Raw genomic sequence first — 17,928 nt, forward strand, 5'->3', positions numbered from 1 at the left:
AAGATGCCTGTTAGTCAGAAGCATCACTCTAACCTCTCCACATCCCTTTATAATATGTCCTTATTGTTCACTCACATGCACTAAAACACACATTCACATCGCCGTGTGGCATCCTGTACACGGAGGATATTATCCTCAACATGGCCGTCAAGAGTTCGACTCCCGTCGTTGATACCTTTGCCATATGTCTTCTCCCCATACCTGTCATATTATTTTCAAATACAGGCTGCAAAAAAGAAATAAGTAAAAAAGCACATTCACTCTCCCTTTCAAGCACACAAACATCAATCAAATCTCTCACTACACACCTGCATGCACACAAGTACACTGTCAGAGCAGACTCACAGCCAGTCCAGGGCAGGCATGTGTTGACAGAAGCTGGGATGAGGAAGCTGCTGCAGGGAGGTGTGCACCATTGATCTGAGGAGAGACGAGGGACATTTTACTGCACAGAGATTAGACTTTACAGAGTGGGAGCTGCTGCTTTGATCACCGTGACTTTCAACCTAGATAAGATTCTTGTCTTACGCTGCTTGTACTCCAGCCTCTAGCAGCTGAAGGTGAGATGAGCCAGATTCTGGTCAAAAGAAATTAATCGCTGAAATTAACTATAGTTAATAATTTATGAAAACTTTTTTTTGTCATTAAATGTTTAGGAATTTATTCTTTGTAAATCTTTATGAATATACAAATGAAGGCCAGTTTTGTCTTGTATGTTTAGGAACTTGTGCTAAACATAAAAGACTCTCTGGACTTATCCTAGGTTTTTCAGAGCAGTCCAGAGGCAGCCTTCTTAATAAGCTAATTTTCTTTGAGCTCTGATGTCGTGGCCCCAAGATGGCTGCAAAGCAAACTCTACTATCCAAAACAGACTTGAAAAAAACATGGATATCCTAAAGCCAACTTGGGTTCTTACTTCAGAAGCTAAAACTTTGTTATCCCTCATCAAAAAAAAGATGTATGGGGTCTTGTGAAATGCATTTACACTCTCTTAGCGCTACTAAATTCAATGTATTTTATCCAGATTTTATGTGAAAAGGCAACAAAGTAGTGCTTTATTGGTTAGTGGGCAAAAATTTAAAATTGCCTTTTTTCTTTTCAAAATGATTTGGGGAACCTTTTCACCGTCTTTGCATTTGTAAAGATCGACATTTAACACCTTCTATCGGTTAAAAAAATATTGCCGTTATCTAGGTGAAAGGTGAACCTCTGCTCAAATCGGAAGCTTTTTGTAGTTTCTTGTAAATTTTCCTACAGTTTGTTTATCTCCATCCATCTATTAACTCTGATCAACTTCTCTCTCCATGCTAAAGGAAAAGTGCCACCACTGCATGATGCCTCCACTGCCATATTTTAGTGTCTTAAGAGTGAAGCACAGTCTTTTCTAAAAAGTTGCATTTTAGTCTAATCAGACATGTTTGTTGTATCTTGACAAAATTCAAATACTTATTGTGTTTTTCTACTTGCCACTTTTATATAAAAGCAATATTTGAATCTCAGCATCACTTCTTGAGATACCATAAACCTATTAGCTGCTTTGAATAATGATCTCCTTGCCCAGCCTGTCAGTTTAGTGCATGCCCTATTTTTGGATAATGGACAAGGGACATTTGCCCTTGTCCATTATCCATGGGGAAGGGTGTGTAAAATTTACCATTTTGAGTTTTACATTATGTCGTAATGTTATTCCCTCATCCCAAACATACCTGGAGTGCTGTTTTGATACATTCATGCGTGTTTGGGGAATCCTTAAATCTCCTGTGAAAACCATCCAGGGATAACTAAACGCCTATTTACCCACAGCTCCTCCCTGGAGGTGTAGTCCCAAGCCGAGCTTCTTCCTCATAAAGCACAAACTATTTGTCAGTCCAATGCTCCTGAGAACACGTACTAACAACATAACAGAGGAGCACTGAGACAGACCCAATTTCAATGCATCGAATTACAAAGTCAACTTTCCTTTTTCTTTAAGTTATGCTATATATATATAGAGCATTTTTATAATGCTTGAAGTTAAAATAATTACTTGATTATTCTATAAAATGGCACTATGTGGGTGGAAAATACATAATTCTGCCCCTTTAAGCTTTCAGCCCCAACCTCTCAGTTTATGATGCGGTTTTTTCACTAAAACAAGCTCTCCGAGGCCTCATCAGAACAGTTAGATTTATGCTGTGTTTAAATGATAAAAGATAAGATTTCATTTACTAATTAAGCTATTTATGAAGGTAATTGGTTGCATTGGATTTTATTTAGGGGTATCAGCATATAGGATGCTCATGCACGCTAGATGTAAAGAAATTCCCAACATCTGAATTTCATGAGGTATTATATGTCACAGAGTAGCCTAATGGAATCAGTTCCCTTCCGTTTACAGCTTGCAGATAAGGAATGAGGGCAAAAAAATAAAATAAAAATAGCAGCACAAGTTGGACACTAATTTAGGAATGTGTTTTCTATTAAATCTCCAACAAAACAAAGCAGAAACATGGAAGTGAAATACTGAATGATTGAGAACAGTTTCTATAAGATCAATAGATCTGACTAGGAGCATTAAATGTTTTCTATATTTTGCATTCATGTTGCCAGCCTGACCATATCCCCAACACTGCAGCAAGTATGAATTTATTCAATCTATTGTGCCAGTGCTGTTGTTTCTGATCTACTTTGTGCAATGAATTCTAAGTGCCTCATCAAATGTAGCACCCTCATAAAAACTTTAAAACAACCGCCCACAGTTGCTTTACAAAAATACGTCTCCGTTTTGTTTGCCACTATTTTCTGATTCTGTCTCTTCATAGTCAACAACTTTATGACTTTCTCTTCACAGTCTTTGCCCTTGTGGGTTTATTTCTTTTTATTTCCTGCTGAAGTAGTCTAGGCTATGACAGAAAAAAATGCTCTTACTCTGATTGTTAATCGAAATGAGGTAAATTCTAAGTTTACCTCATGGACAAAGGATCCCTTTTACAAGATCATATGCAAACTGTCAACATATTATCTAATGAAAGGTGTCCCAAAACTCCTTTGCTTCAGTTCTATAAAATAACAATGAGATTTTCAGCTTGAATTTTGCATTGCATAATACAAACATTTACAGCTTAATACCTGTAAGTTTTTTGCATGTGCCAGTGAATGAGTTTGTTAACTAACTTTTTTGATTTGAAGTTTGTTTAGAATTTTACCAAAACTATCTGTTTCTTATTAAACAATTTCATTGATCAGAAAAATCAAAGCAATTTCTAATTTAGCCATTAGAAAACAAAGACACTGTAAATTTAAAATGTAAAAGTTTAGAACTTATAGGTCTTCTTCAGTTTGAATTATCAATACATTGTAGAAGGGTTTGCCATGTTTTCTTGAATTGTTTCAATCTGTTTACTAATGATAGCCTCTTTCATTCCAGATGAGAGAATCTGACCATTTTCTTCAGACATAATTTCTATATCAAAACAAGCTTTCTTAAAAGCATAATATAACAGTTATTACTGGCATTTATTAATCTCAGAGAACTGATCAAAAACTCAGTAGAATCAAAAGTGGGTAAATTGGCAGAAATCTGATAACGTTTAAAATATGCAAGATCAAAATGGCGTGAATGTAGTACAAAGAATGAATACAGCATTAGTCACATAGTGGGGATGTTTTGAGGAAAAGATGCAACTTTGCTTTAGAATAATGAAGTATGAATAATTTTAAATTGAATAAGGTGATGTCTAATGTAAGCAACACACTTCAGAGTATTTGACCTGAAATTGAGCAAAAGAGGTGAAGTTTTCACCCACTAACAGCTATTCAATCTTCCTGATTCCCAAATCTATCTATTGTGTATAACTTGAATCAAAAGTGGAGGGGACAAATGATGGACTCTGATAAAATGTAGTTTATTTAAAATGAGGGATTCAAATATAATTGAGATTTTATCTGTTTTCAAATGCATAGTGGTGCAATTAATTGATTACAATACAGTACTGTATATTGTATTTCAGAATTTGTTTCTTCCATGCCTTGAGCTGGAGGCGAAAATTGTTAAAGTTTTGATCAATGTTATTTAAAACTTTGTAAGACTGATTTTATCTTAAATATGACAAATCAATCTAACAAGAAAAAAAAAGTATGATTAAAGTTAAGGAGGAAAGGAAGAAACCCAAGCCAAAATGTTGCAATTTTAAATATATCATGTAAAATAAAGAAAAATGTGTATAGTACTCCACAAGACTTTTTCTTCCTCAAGCAAATCTAAAATGCTCTCCACAATTATTGGCCATGCTGGTGAAAAACGTCTTTAATTTTTTATGGAGAAATGTTGACTGCATTAAAGCAAATCTAGCTTAGGCAGAAGATTTATTTTACATCTTTCCATCCTCTTTACTCTGCAAGAGTGGCAGAATAAAATGAGGTCCTTCACCAGTCTTGCTTCTCACAGCTAATTTAACATTTTGAGTTTTTCTTCTCTCTGCTGTAGATATGGCAAGCTTGGACAAGTAGCTATTTTCTAACTTTCTGAGATCAACAAACATTTGGTATCACAGAATGGTGTGTTTATTTGTCGTCTATTTTGACAATTGTCAAAAAAAAAAATCATATTTATACACCAGAAAAACATTGTAAAATTGCATTACAATTTAAAAGTTCCTAGATAATCTCATTACTCAAAGAACTTTAGTAAATATTGTAAAAAACGTTTCAGTTTCAAACTGTGCAGTGTGGAGGTAGAGCGAGCGCCCACCTACTGCTGAAGTTTATTACTTCATTGAATTCTGCATTTTACTGTGATAATTTCAATCCCATTTAAATTGCATCTCAGAATACTACTTGTGAGTTTGACAAATTAAGGCATATTTCTAGTCTCCCACTTTGAAGAGGCAAAGAGAAAGAGAAAACACTTGTTGGAGTCAAGTGTCAAGCCTGAGATTTAGAAGGACAGGCTGAGATGTGCCTGAGCTCCAAACAGGCCTGAGGAAAGAAAACAAAAACAAGTCTCACCCAGACAGCTTGTGAAGAAGGTTGAAGTAGACAACAGCTCCAAGTAATTTTCCAAAGTCAGTCAAAGTCGGTTTGCTTTGTATAGCACATTTAAAGGCAACTAATGCTGAGAAAAGTATTTTATAGTATGTGTAAATTCAGCTGACATAGTTGCAATTAAATCTAAAACGCATAAAAAACAAACACTTTCGTTTTATGACATAAATTTCACACATAGGTGTGAAATGAAAATGAAAATTCTACATATTTTTAACAAAAATGAAAACCTGAAAAGTGTTGCTTGTATTTGTGTTTAGTCCCCTTCAGTCAACAGCAAAGCAACTTTTGCAAATCAACTTTTATGGCTATGCATTTACCCACTTTTCAGCTCTATTGACAGAAAATTTCTTTTTACCGGGTTATGACTGAGAAATTCCAACACATGAAAACACTTTGGTCTAAACATATTGATAATGTGTGTTAAGGATCGTTGTCCTCTCTCCAATTATCAAGTATTTTCTAGATTTTCCCAGGACTGCCCTGTCTTAACCTCTAGAACCCGACGGACCCACCGGTGGGTCCGTCGGGCACTCCAAATCAGAGCAGGGCCTCAAAGGGTTAAGCTCTGCCCATTTTCCCATCACCTCTGACACAGTGCTGTGCATGAAGGACAAAATAATGTTGTCATCTGAACAGAGCATCTTGTTCTGCATGTTTGTTATGTCCCTTAAGGTTTGTGGCAAACTGCAAACTGGACTGCTGTGATGGGTATGAATATCCCCAGCATCTCTGTCAGAGAACTTCAGCCCTCTTGGGTGTTTTTTTGATTAATGTTCTGTTTGCCCGGGGAGCCAGTTTAGTTGTCCCAGTTGGTTTGCAGTTGTGCAAACCTTCCAATTGATTGAACAGAGCTCCATTATAGAATCAAAGTTTGAATGATATTATATAACTAAACCTTGTTATAAACTTTTCCCCAGATTTACGCCAAACTTATCTGCTGTGGGTTTTGGATTTCATGATGCAGTTTGTTCTTTGATGAACTTCAGAGGCCTTCACACAACAGCTGCATTTATACTGAAACTCAGCCGCCCATTTCATGTATTCACTAATTAGGTACAGGCAAAAGGTTGCACCAAATTGTATTGTGATTAATTTCTGAATTGATCCTTTAAAACTATTTTTTTCATATTACTAAGGAATATGAATAAGGAAAAACAAAAACAAAAAAACATGCATATTTCTTCCACTTCACAATTATCTACTAGTGTAGGTTATCACATAAAATCACAATAAAATACATAAAATCTTGCGACTGGATAAAAACTACAAAGGCTACAAAGACTTTTCAGGCAGCAACCACAAAAACCTGATCTACAAAGGAGACGGAGAAACATTATCATCCCTTCAAATAACAACTTCATTCATTGTGAGTTTATTTCTGTTGAAAGCAGCTATAAACTCACAATTCTATTGTGTGCATCAGTTAGAAATAATCCAAGAAATATCAGTAAGGTATAAAATGATAATGTCAAAAGACAAATAGATGCTAACAAACTTACATATTATCCTACCATGTGAATCAGTTCAGTTATTTCAGCTTTAAAGGTCTCTGTCAGTCACTTCTGATTTAAAATTTCACACTCTCAGGTAATCAAAGTATGCTGGCAGTTTGCTTGCTGTATTTTTGTCTGCCTGTTAAAGCTTAAACATAAATTTCCCAGATGACTTTCATAAAGCTTAGTGAGATGTGAAGGACAGACAAAACCAACATCCATGGAGGTGTATTTTATTTATCTCCCAGTCACAGTAGATCAAAGTACTTAGTATTGGTGTCCTTCAATCTTATCCACACTAAGAGATCCACATCATATCTCCACTAAGCATCTACTTTGATGTCACTTACTACTGAAATCTTCCCTCTGTCCATGAAACTGATGTTTTGTTCATTTTTTGGCTACATCTTGTGATGTTTACCATTGTCTAGACTCTACTAGACACAATGGTTCTATATTTTTGGAAATATAAATGAAAGTATATTTCCAAATATATTTGAAATTATTTGAAAAAAATTGGAAATTTGCATGGTTCATTCTTTATAACTGCCAGCACATAAAAATAGTTGTTGTGATACACCAGTGGGAGATGAGTCAGGTGGCCTTTTCTGGCTAAGGGAGTGAAAGTACAATTAAAGGAGGGGTCTTATGTATTTTCCAAGCACACAGCACCCTTTCATAGTACATTCAAGTAACTGTCATCTTGAGTTGTTGTGAAAAGGCTTTATGAATCAAAACAACTTAAAAGAATGTTGACTTTGCATCATAGTCATATCTACTGACTTGAAATTGGCCTCTGTCTCTATAATAAACTTCAACACTCCACTTCAGCACAACAGTTCCTCTCCATTGATACAGTTTACAACTGATTGCAGAGGAGTGTTCAGTTTGTAGGAGGTTATTGCTGCTGCCGTTATGTTGCGTGTGGAAGAGGTGCTGTGGGGAAGGAGCTCAGATGGGGGCTGCAGCGTTAAGGCTAAGCTTTGGGGAAATAGGCATCAAGGCACCTCAAAATGGGTCCCACAGGAGATTCAAGTATTCATCAAACATGCATAAAAGAGTCAAAGCAACACTCCTGGTGTGTTTTGATGAGGGAATAACATTATATAGATCTCAAAAAGATAGGATGGACACCCTTTCCATCTCTCCACCTTTGATGAATGGACTCATACAAGCCTTTAGTGTGCTGGAACAAGACATCCATTGCGGATCATTCAACTCAACAAGGATTAGAACCTTTTCCACAAAATATCACTAAAATGATGTACATTTTGAGTGCCTTGAGATTTGGCAAACTTTGGGTTGATTCAGCACCTAAAGCGTTTTATTGAAATAGATGACCGGCAACAATGAGTGCTTTCCAGACTTTCACTTAAGACTTTAACTGGACCTAGACATATAAGTAAGGATAAAACATATTCAAAATATATTATTTTCTCCAATGCTTCTGCATGCGAGGCTAGTTTTGTGTTGGATAAAATGTTACCAAAAAGAAACGGCATGCTGTCTCCAAGCAGATCATTTGCCAGAGGGTGTTTAGTCATAAGAATAATCTGACCATTAAATTCAATAAATACATAATTTCCAATCGGTCATATATTAAACTGTAGTCTGTGGACGTTTTCCTGACCGCCACAGAGTATTCCAGTTAACCTGAGGGAAACTCTGGTAGAAGAATTAAGAATGTAAATCAAGATTATAATCAGTTAATTTGATTATAATCAGATTAACTGATTATAAAAATTTTCATTTTTATAGACTTTGGACATCAAGCTGAAATAAAGCAAGACAGAACAGATTATTGGGTTTTCACCTTCAGAGGGAGAAATTATTTTAAATGGTCCAAAAGCTTCACTGAGCATTTTGCTTCGGAGCATCAGTCAGCAATCAAGTGTTGCTGGTGTGGGTTGCTTAGTCGAAAGTACATCAAAAGTGTAGTACTTTCTAATGTGCAGCTTATACGGTCACCATCTGCTACCCCTTATAGCCACATTCAGATACATTCAAACACAATCTGTTACCCTTTATAGCCACATTCAGATACCTTTAAACACCAATGTGGCAGCAGGTGGAAATGTCATTTTGATCAACACTGATGGTCTTTTTAAGACAAGTATGCAGCAAAAAGCTTTTTCCACCCTGGATCTGTCAACTGTTTTTTGGTAAGCTGCTGGAAGAACATCTTTTGCTACGCCTCAGGAAGTTCTGCTGCTGTGCGGAGGACCGCTGACTGGATCAAGAATGCTCTGTGAAACTGAGGAAGGGTTTAACACTCATAGCTGTTGATCTGAATCTGCACAGAAAAAATAATAAAAGACTTTAACTGTCAGGGACAAGTGAATAGCTAAATCAGAGTTACTCAATTCCAGTCCTCAGGGACCATTGCCCTGAATATTTTAGTTGAGTTTCTGTTCCGGAACGCCTGATTTAAATGATTGCAAGACCTCCTCTGCAAACCATTAAGGGCTGCAGATGTGTGTTAATCACCCACTTATTCAGATCAGGTGTGGGGAAACACCTGAAACATGCAGGGCTGTGGTCCCTGAGGATGAGCATTAAGAAATACTGATATAAGTGAAGAAACTGATGTTTTAGTGTTCACAGGAATGGCTGAAACTGTTCATTTTAGCTGCTTTTGATATTACAATACAGAACCCGTGTTAGAGAATTAAACCAGACCATTTCTAATTGCTCCTGAGCAAATACTGCATCATTTTCCAACAATTACATTTGCCATAAAGGTTCATTCTATAATTTTAAATTTCATGGGTCAGTGGTTTGTTGGTATAGAAGGGCCAACTGTAATACATGTGCAGGTGAAACACATTATTTTGATCATTTGCACACAGGCTAAGGTTTTTAAGCCTTTATTGTAATTATGATAATTTCTGGCTAATATCTAATGAAAAGACTACATTTAATTTCTTAGAAGATTAGAAGGACCCAGAAAATCTTTGGGAACCAGATGAACCAGTGATCAGATCAAATGATCAAATGGATAGAGCTGAATACTATTTTTCATCAAACTGGTGAAGGTGCAGATCCATATCACATTGTTAGATGAACAATAAAAACAGACTCACAGAAATACAAGCGAACGAAGTCCAAAGAACGTCTCATGGGTCAAACTGCTAAGTGGGTTATGATCTAACATCCTGGCAGGAAAAATTATTACACCATTAGTACCCAGTTATTTATATATATATATTTTAATTATGGCTTGTGATGATCATAAAAGAACTAAGTTTCTCAAACCTCAAAGGAAAATTGAGCTAAATATTAGTAGTTGCAAAAATTATATCATGCACTATTTTGTTTTTAACTGCAAAACAAACCCTATTAAAACATACTAAAAAGAATAGTATTTTTGCAAGTTTTTTATGCTTCATATCAAATCATATCAATGAGTGGACGTAAACTTGAGTGTATTTATTATGTAAAATAGATATGTGATACTCACAGCCATTCTAACTGACTCAGATCCTTGAACACACCAGGACTGAGGGAGGATATTAAGTTGTTGCTGAGAAACCTGAGGAGTAGGAAACACAAACTTAGAGGTTAGGTCAGACAAAGATTAAATGATCAAATATTGTAAGGAATTCTCAGCAAGCCTACATCTCAAAATAGCATTAGTGTAATGACTTGTTGAATATGGCTATGTGTTTTAGATGGTCTTTGGTTTCTGAGAACTGATGTTCCTGCTTAGGTTGATTTGAACTCTGGCTTTTCGACTGTTTTACTACAGCGTAGCCATAATCATGATTCTGAAAAGGGGTCACAGTCTAAACAGGCTTGCAGTCCTTATTTGGGTAAAGTAACTAAAGATGTAATGTGCTTGCTTCCTCATGAGAGCTCCAGTTTCTACTTACTAATAAAATCTATGAAATCACCGTATTCATGACATTTACTTAAGATATTTATCTCTATATCTACTCTATATTGCCTAAAGCATTGGGATGCTTGCGTTTAACTTCACATGAATTTTAATGACGTTACACTCTGAATACTTTGGTTATATTAAAGAGTTGGTCCACAAATTTTCATCTCCAGTAGCTGAAATAAAGCTGAGAATTCAGTAATTTAGAAGTATGTTCGTGGGAGTATTTGCATATTTTCCCAGGAGATCATTTATGAGGTCAGGTACTGATGATGCACTTGGAAGTGTTATATTGGTTAAGTTCCATGTTCTGTACAAGCCAAAGAAGTTCCTATGCACCATTCTTTCTTGCTGATGCCCTTATGGGACTTTGCTTAGTGCACATAATTGAAAAGGAAGGGACTATATCCAAGTAATTCTCATATGGTCAAAACCAGGAAATGACCCAAAATGAATTTGTATGCCACAGAATTAGGAGTAGTTGACTAGAACTAAGTGGCAATAAAATAAAAAATAAAAACTGTGCACCACACACTGTTCTCCTTACAGTGTGTGGTGCACTGTAAGGAGAATAGTGCACCACTTTTACAGTTCAGTCAAGCAAATCAGTTTCTTCTGCCAACAACCTAACCCAGTCTCGTCCACAGAATGACAGGCAAAAATGTGATTCATTCCACCAGAGAACATGTCCACTGCTCAAAAGTCTTGTGGCAGCGTCCTTTACACCTCTTAATCCAAATATTTGCATTACACTTGGTAATGTAACACCTCCATTAGACTGTGCATCTGGATTGTGATTAAATGGTAGTGGACGATTCACTGCCTCAGGTTATTGATGTTCCCGTTTCACCTTCCTCCACATTTGAAAGTGTATTTTAAATAATGTGATCATTAAGTAAGCCACAATGACAGATTCATTGAAAGTGTACAACATTCAGCAGATCAATAGCATGGAGAATTTGCACAACTTTTCCATTAATATTGGAGCAACAACTGGAAAATAACATTGTTTAATTTCTTACAACATGACACAATGAAGACACCCTGTCAGTACTAATTAAGATTCATTCAATTAGGCATTAGTGCTCTAAACTGAAAGTGAATATGACGGCTTGACCCAATTCTGATCTCAGCATTCATAGACTATTCATAACAAGTGACCCACATGCTTCTAAGATGTAATAAGACCTGATTTGCCATAAAATCCCCTTGATTTCCTCATGCGCAGACTGAGATGCCGGGATCGAGCCACACGTTTTGATACCACTTTTTTGGGTGGGCTCACAGCGGTAGGAGCCGCATTAACGGTAACGGAAGAATAATAAATAATAATATATAAAGAGACATTCTATTTATATATTATTGGTTATATTATTATATTATTTTATATTATTGACATTCTATTGGGTGTAGAACAATGCAATGCATGGAGGCAGTGAAAAAATAAGAAACATGTATTTTTGAGACCACCAGCCTTAATATTTAATGATTCTCCTGTCCCATGAACTTCTTTATACACTGGTATGGAGCTAATTTAAAACGCCACACGAAGCTCACTCTTCAGAAATCAGAAGTCTGAATCACTGCTGCTTTTGCTTTACGATACCACAGTTGACTGTGAAATGTTTAGTGGAAAGATTTCACGAACAGTTTTACTGCTCAGGTGATATCCTAACATAGTAGCAAGTAAACTCCTGAAAATTCACAGCTGCTTGTGAAAACTGTTAGAGTTTAGATTTATAACTTGAGCCTGACCCAAAATGTACCTGTTCAGACAATAAATAACTATCTGCTGCTTCACTGGAAAAGTGAGGCAAAGTTTACTCAACAGACATCCTACTAATTTGGAAATTATAAGATAAGCATATTAAGCACAATGCAAAAAAGATTCTCATAGCTGTTCTGGGTAGATTAATAGCATTTGATAAAGTGACCAAGATACTTACAGCTTTTTAAGACTGTACAGTCCACTGAAGGCATGTTTTGATATGACCTGCAGGCTGTTGTTTTGCAGAAATCTGAAAACAGAGAACATAAATTTTCTGAAACTACAGCTAAACAATGTTTACTGTGTACGAAACAAATTGTGTAAAACATGAAATATCTGATACATTAAAAAAATTAAACACTGCTCCTTCAATAAACTTTAGAAACATGTTGTTTTCTATAAATTCAAACCATAAGCAGTATGGGGTGATTTTTTTTATGTCCACCAAAAGAGTACTTCAGAGCCACAAAGCAGCTCACAGCTGAGAATGTTTGCATCCATATAATCACTGCTATCAGCAGTCCTACCAAAAAAAACATAATTAATCTTATAAAATACAGAGAATAGAAAGTGTACAGAAACAATAATAGTGGTGGACTACTGCATCCACTTGCTGTAGATTAACTATTAAAGTATATAAATCCTGATCAACAGTGATTCATTATGCATCCCACTATCACACTAAATGATGTAATAGCATCAACTTATCATGAGATTTTATGTGCTGCAGAATGTTATGTGATGCAGTCTAGTCCACCAGAGGCTGTGTAGTTAAAAATAGATAAATGTTCCCCTGAATCCATTTATGACAATGGGAAAGATAAAGAAATAGTAATAAAATCTTTCCAAAAAACAGTTTAACTGCATTTCACTTCAGAACACAGAGCTACACAGCAGCCTCAGTGCAGCCAGGCCTTATCCATATGAAGTACTTCTGCAAAAAGTAAAACTTTACTTTTGGAAATGACTTACTTTCTTTGTTTATCTTTTTTGTTGTTGGCACACAACACCTTAAATGTCTCATGTAATTATAAAAACGAGTTGTTATAGCAAAAGGAAGCATCATTTTGACAGGAAACATACAAAAAAAGGATGCAGGCAGATGCATATCTGTTGAGGAATTACAAAATTATTAAATTTTAGAGAAGAGACCATGCCTAGTCCTTGTTATTCCAACCTCGTGCCTGAGCATAATAGCATCTCATCGTGTAGTTTCTACATGAGGAATTCTGATACTTTTCTCCTTTCTTTTCACCTCCAATTATCCTTTTCAAAAATACCAAGGGGAGGATCTGGCTTATCCAGCTTTTGTAGATAGTCACCTTGAGCTCTAAACATCATCAGAACTTCCCCAAACTGCTTTTTAACTTTCTATCTCACCTTTTTATGATGTAGCAAATGTCCTGCCTAACTGGGGAACTTTATTTGACAAATCAGACAGCATATATTCCCCACAGATAGACATTCATTGAGTTGATGTTCCAGAAGATTCCCTTAATGAGGTTTGGCCCTAAATATGACATGCATATTGGCAAGACAACAAAACTAGGAGAAGTAGGGTTATATTCTCTGAATTATGTTAAAAAATGTCCTCATCCACATTCTGCTGGAATAATTTATGTATATCTCAAACTCAGAGGCAAAAAAATATGTGAATATGGAGTTTACCTACATAGCTGTACAAGTTTGCAGGTGTTTCCTTTTGGGTGAAGTTAAAAGAAAAAATCCTATTGCCTGGGGAAAAGAACGGATGTTCTAGGACAATAAGTTTAATTATGAAGCAGATGGTGAGTTTGGAATGTTGAATTCATTATAAATTAAGTTGCATTACCTGGGGCATGTTATTAAGGGTTTGCCTAAATGAACCTTTGGGTTTAAATCTATTCTTTCTTCTTGTAGTCAAAACAAATTTCACAATAAATGTGGAGGTATTTTTAGAAACAAAAGTTTGAGGAAAGAAGCACAAAATACATATTTCATCTTTCATTTTTAAAAACTCACTTTTTATGAAGACCCTTTAATATTCACAGAAACCTTAAAAAGTGACATTTCTACTGGTTTTGTAGAGAAAGGTAAAAGGGAGTTAATTTAGGACAGCAACAAGTTTACATTTCTATATGACGTCAGGACAAGTTGAACGCCAAACGTCTGTTTGAAAATGCTAAACACCAAATGTTCAGAGCACTGATTTAGTTGTAGTAATAGTAGAATGTCCAAATTGATTCAAGCTGTTTCTAGCAGCTGTTTAGATTAGGTTTTAATGCCAGGCATTAAAGTAGCTTTTATTGGAAGAGTGGTGAGGAGAATAGGCTTAATCTTACAGATGCCTACATTTTGGATATGACTGGCAACCCGACGGACCCACCGGTGGTTAGAGAACAATGAACTAAAATTCTTCTTTGTGGGGAATATGGGCCTTTAAATTGGCTTTTTTAATTATTCTTGGCACTTGCAGATGTCCAGACTTTTCTGGACCAATCAGGCCACAATCTGTTCTTAAAGCATTATCATATGATGTTCCTAACGTTCAAATCCTCAAGTAATTTTGAAGTTCTTTTTTCTTTTGTTTATTTGCATGGGGACAAGTGGTACATATTAACAAAAAGAGAACACTATAACATTTATAGCCGTAGCTAATTGGCAAGGCACATCCGCAGGCAGGCCTTCAACAATATAAAGCTATTAAAAGACCATAAAACAAAATGTCATAGATATCATAAACCCTAAAATTAACTTAAAGCAGACCACAATGAAACAAGAGTCATCATGGAGACATCATGGAGTGACTGTTAACCATAACTACAAACCTGGTCTTCTTTAAGACACTCTTTCAGTCTTAATCTAAAAATGCACCGGTTTGGAATCAGTTTCAACTCTGCAAGTAAGGAATTTCACAAACAAAGAACTTACACAGAAAAATCTGTTTTGGCCAAAGGAGGTTTTGCGAAAAGGTACCTTACAATTGTTTGATGCACCGTGAGTTAAGAAACATTTAAAAATTTATGATAAATTACAATATTCAGCAAAGTTGTCAAAGTTCGACATTTTCAGTAAATGTTGCTCTCCTGAAGCAACTCCTGACTCAGTGGAAACTGGGGTGGAAGGTGAAGAAGATGCCACCCTGCCGTGCACTGAGGACGTTATCTGCAAGACGGAGCAGATCACCAAGAACATCCAGGAACTCCTGAGAGCTGCACAGGAGACCAAGCATGAAAGCTTGGTCAATAAACCCACATTTCAGTTTTAAAATGTTTTATTATTAGACTGATGTAATATTCTAATCTTAAAAGTTCGGTTTTCATTAGCTGAAATAATATAACTAACATAACTGAAGGATGAAAAATGTCAGTGTGTAAATAACCTGTTTAATGTGTTGTACCTAGTGATTTAAGTTACTAAAATAAGTAATCTTTTAAAGAATAGTCAAATTTATTAAATATGACTTTAGACCTTTTTGCCTTTAACGTTTTGTGAACTCCAAGGTTTTTGGTGTTGTAATAATTCTATTTTTTTTAATACAAAACCAGTTACTTCAAATAGTAAATAGATTACAGTTTGACCTTAAAAGCAAATAAGGGAAGCAGATGATCTGTATTTTTCTTTGTTCATATATTTTTAATAAAATAGCTTGTAGCATCAAGCATGTTTCCACAGTGTGAAGTCATTACCATGTGAAAAGGGAGCAGCACTTCTACCGGTCCCTATCGTTTTGTACACCTCAATTTTCCAGTTCAAGTCAGAGTCTGCAGAAATACTCAGACAACTTTACAGTTGTTGGGTGAATCAGAGGTAGACAAAAGGCGGCGTTTAGAGAGTTGGTGGACAGCTTTGTGCGGAAACAATCAAATCATCTTGAATGTGCTGAAAATAAAGGAGGTGACTTCAGCTCAGGGTTCACCTTGACAACAGACTGGACTGCAAACAAAACAGTGAAACAGTCTATAAGATTGAAATGACTTACATTTCAAGCAGACTGAAATTCAGAACCTAGTTTAACTCAGAAGAGGTTTGTAAAAATCCACTAATCTCTCATAATTAAAGTGTGCAGGATGTTACTCAAAGGAGCAGTAACTACACACACGCAGCAGCATGTGTGTGTCCAAACTTATAACAGGTGAACAATCAACAATCCCGTGTAGTTGTAATCGTTTTAATCTGTTTCTCGGAACATAAGCACTGAAAAATGTTTTAGTAAATCATTTAAAAAAGGCTTTCATCACAGCATTGGTCTCTTTCTCTCTCTCTTCGCTTCACAGTGGAGAATGTGAAATCTGTGCTTTCATTAAAGAGGTTTTTCCACCACGTTTGGCTTATTCTACCAATAAACTTATGTAAGCTCTGAAAAACACAGATGTTGTGCATCGCTGCCTGGATTTCGACGTGTTTGCAAACAAAATTACCGACTCCTGTTGCATATTTGCACATGAACAGAAAACTATTGTTTGGTGTAAGATTGGGATGGCGAGCTCGTTGAGTTCTCCAAAAAAAACTGCCTTGTTTCCTCCAAGGAAAGCACAGGTTATAATAAGTTTTAAACCAATTTCACCAGCTGAGTCTTGAAGTTCACTCTTATTTGAACTTCCACTGCACAAGGAAACAAACAACTTCGTTCTCCAAACAGATACACACAGAGAAACACAGACAGATACTGCCTTGTTTCGAAAACAAAATCACCTCTAGCCAAACACAAATTACCATCCAGCACAATGTATTCTAGAGGAGCATTTCAAATGGACATGCAGAGGTAGGATACCCGAGTCAGAATGTTACACAACATCCATCCATCCATTTTCTGTTCACCCTTGTCCCGCAGAGGGGTCGGGAGGGTTGCTGATGCCTCTCCAGCTACGTTCCGGGCGAGAGGCGGGGTATGTTACACAACTTAAAATATATAAATAAAAATATGAACACACCCACAATCTCAAAGACTGACAAATTAATTTCTTCCAAAAAGTTCATACACAACTATCTTAAAAATATTGTTATTTCCCATTTCACAGATGACAGGTCCCCATGTGTTTTTGTATCGAAAATCTTTTGTCAAATGTATGGTATAAGTCATTTTGACTCGGAATTTTGTGTTTTCTAAAAGGTTAGTTATTTTCATTGCAATAATTAGGTTGTAGGAAGAAAATGCCATGTCAACTTTTTTTGTGAGTGTGGGAGAATCTCTCTTTCCTTGAGTTGTTCCCATGTTGTCCGCGTCTGCGGCAGAATATATTTCTGATGGTATCTCGAAATGGGGTCTCTTATTAAAACATTGCATTTTAATTTTTATGTTTTAAAAACATGAATCCAGAAAATAGGTAATGTAAGGCATGAAAAGTATGAACTAGATTTTCATGTGAATGCATCCATTCAGACAGAATATGTCTGGAACAATTTATAGACGTTGGAAACAAGCAGAAGTTCAGGATTCAGTCATAATTCCAACTGAATATCACAATTGAGTTTGGAGTAATTTTACTGATGTATAAGAATGTTCCCAACATAAAACAATGTAATATACTGCATGAGTGATTTTACAAACAAAAACAACAAAAAACTTATATTTCCGATGTACAGTGTGAAGCCAAATAAAATGACTGAAACAAATGACTGACTTGTTTTCTACTAATCAGAAAGGCTTAACACCCCCCTTCATAAAAATTCACCCCATGTGTTCAGAGTAATTTCAAATGTTCTGTCCTCTGTATTACAGCTTTCTATGTGTCCCTCCTGAAGTCATTTGGTCCAGGCTCCTTCAGTATTAATGCAGAGTC

The 17,928-nt window shown here is 35.9% G+C and overlaps 1 protein-coding gene across 1 annotated transcript in view; it reads right to left on the bottom strand.

Annotated features, from left to right (window-relative positions):
• rxfp2a (relaxin family peptide receptor 2a) overlaps nucleotides 1-17,928 on the bottom strand; it is an 86,886-nt gene that overhangs the window by 26,832 nt on the left and 42,126 nt on the right. Inside the window, exons 6-9 of the mRNA XM_044140093.1 lie at nucleotides 12,345-12,416; nucleotides 9,979-10,050; nucleotides 9,602-9,673; nucleotides 346-420 (exon numbers count right to left, since the gene is read on the bottom strand). Coding sequence (XP_043996028.1) covers nucleotides 346-420; nucleotides 9,602-9,673; nucleotides 9,979-10,050; nucleotides 12,345-12,416 — 291 coding nt within the window. The remainder of the gene's footprint in view (nucleotides 1-345; nucleotides 421-9,601; nucleotides 9,674-9,978; nucleotides 10,051-12,344; nucleotides 12,417-17,928) is intronic.

The sequence above is a fragment of the Gambusia affinis genome, linkage group LG15 (assembly GCF_019740435.1).
Source record: "Gambusia affinis linkage group LG15, SWU_Gaff_1.0, whole genome shotgun sequence".
Classification (NCBI taxonomy): domain Eukaryota; kingdom Metazoa; phylum Chordata; class Actinopteri; order Cyprinodontiformes; family Poeciliidae; genus Gambusia; species Gambusia affinis.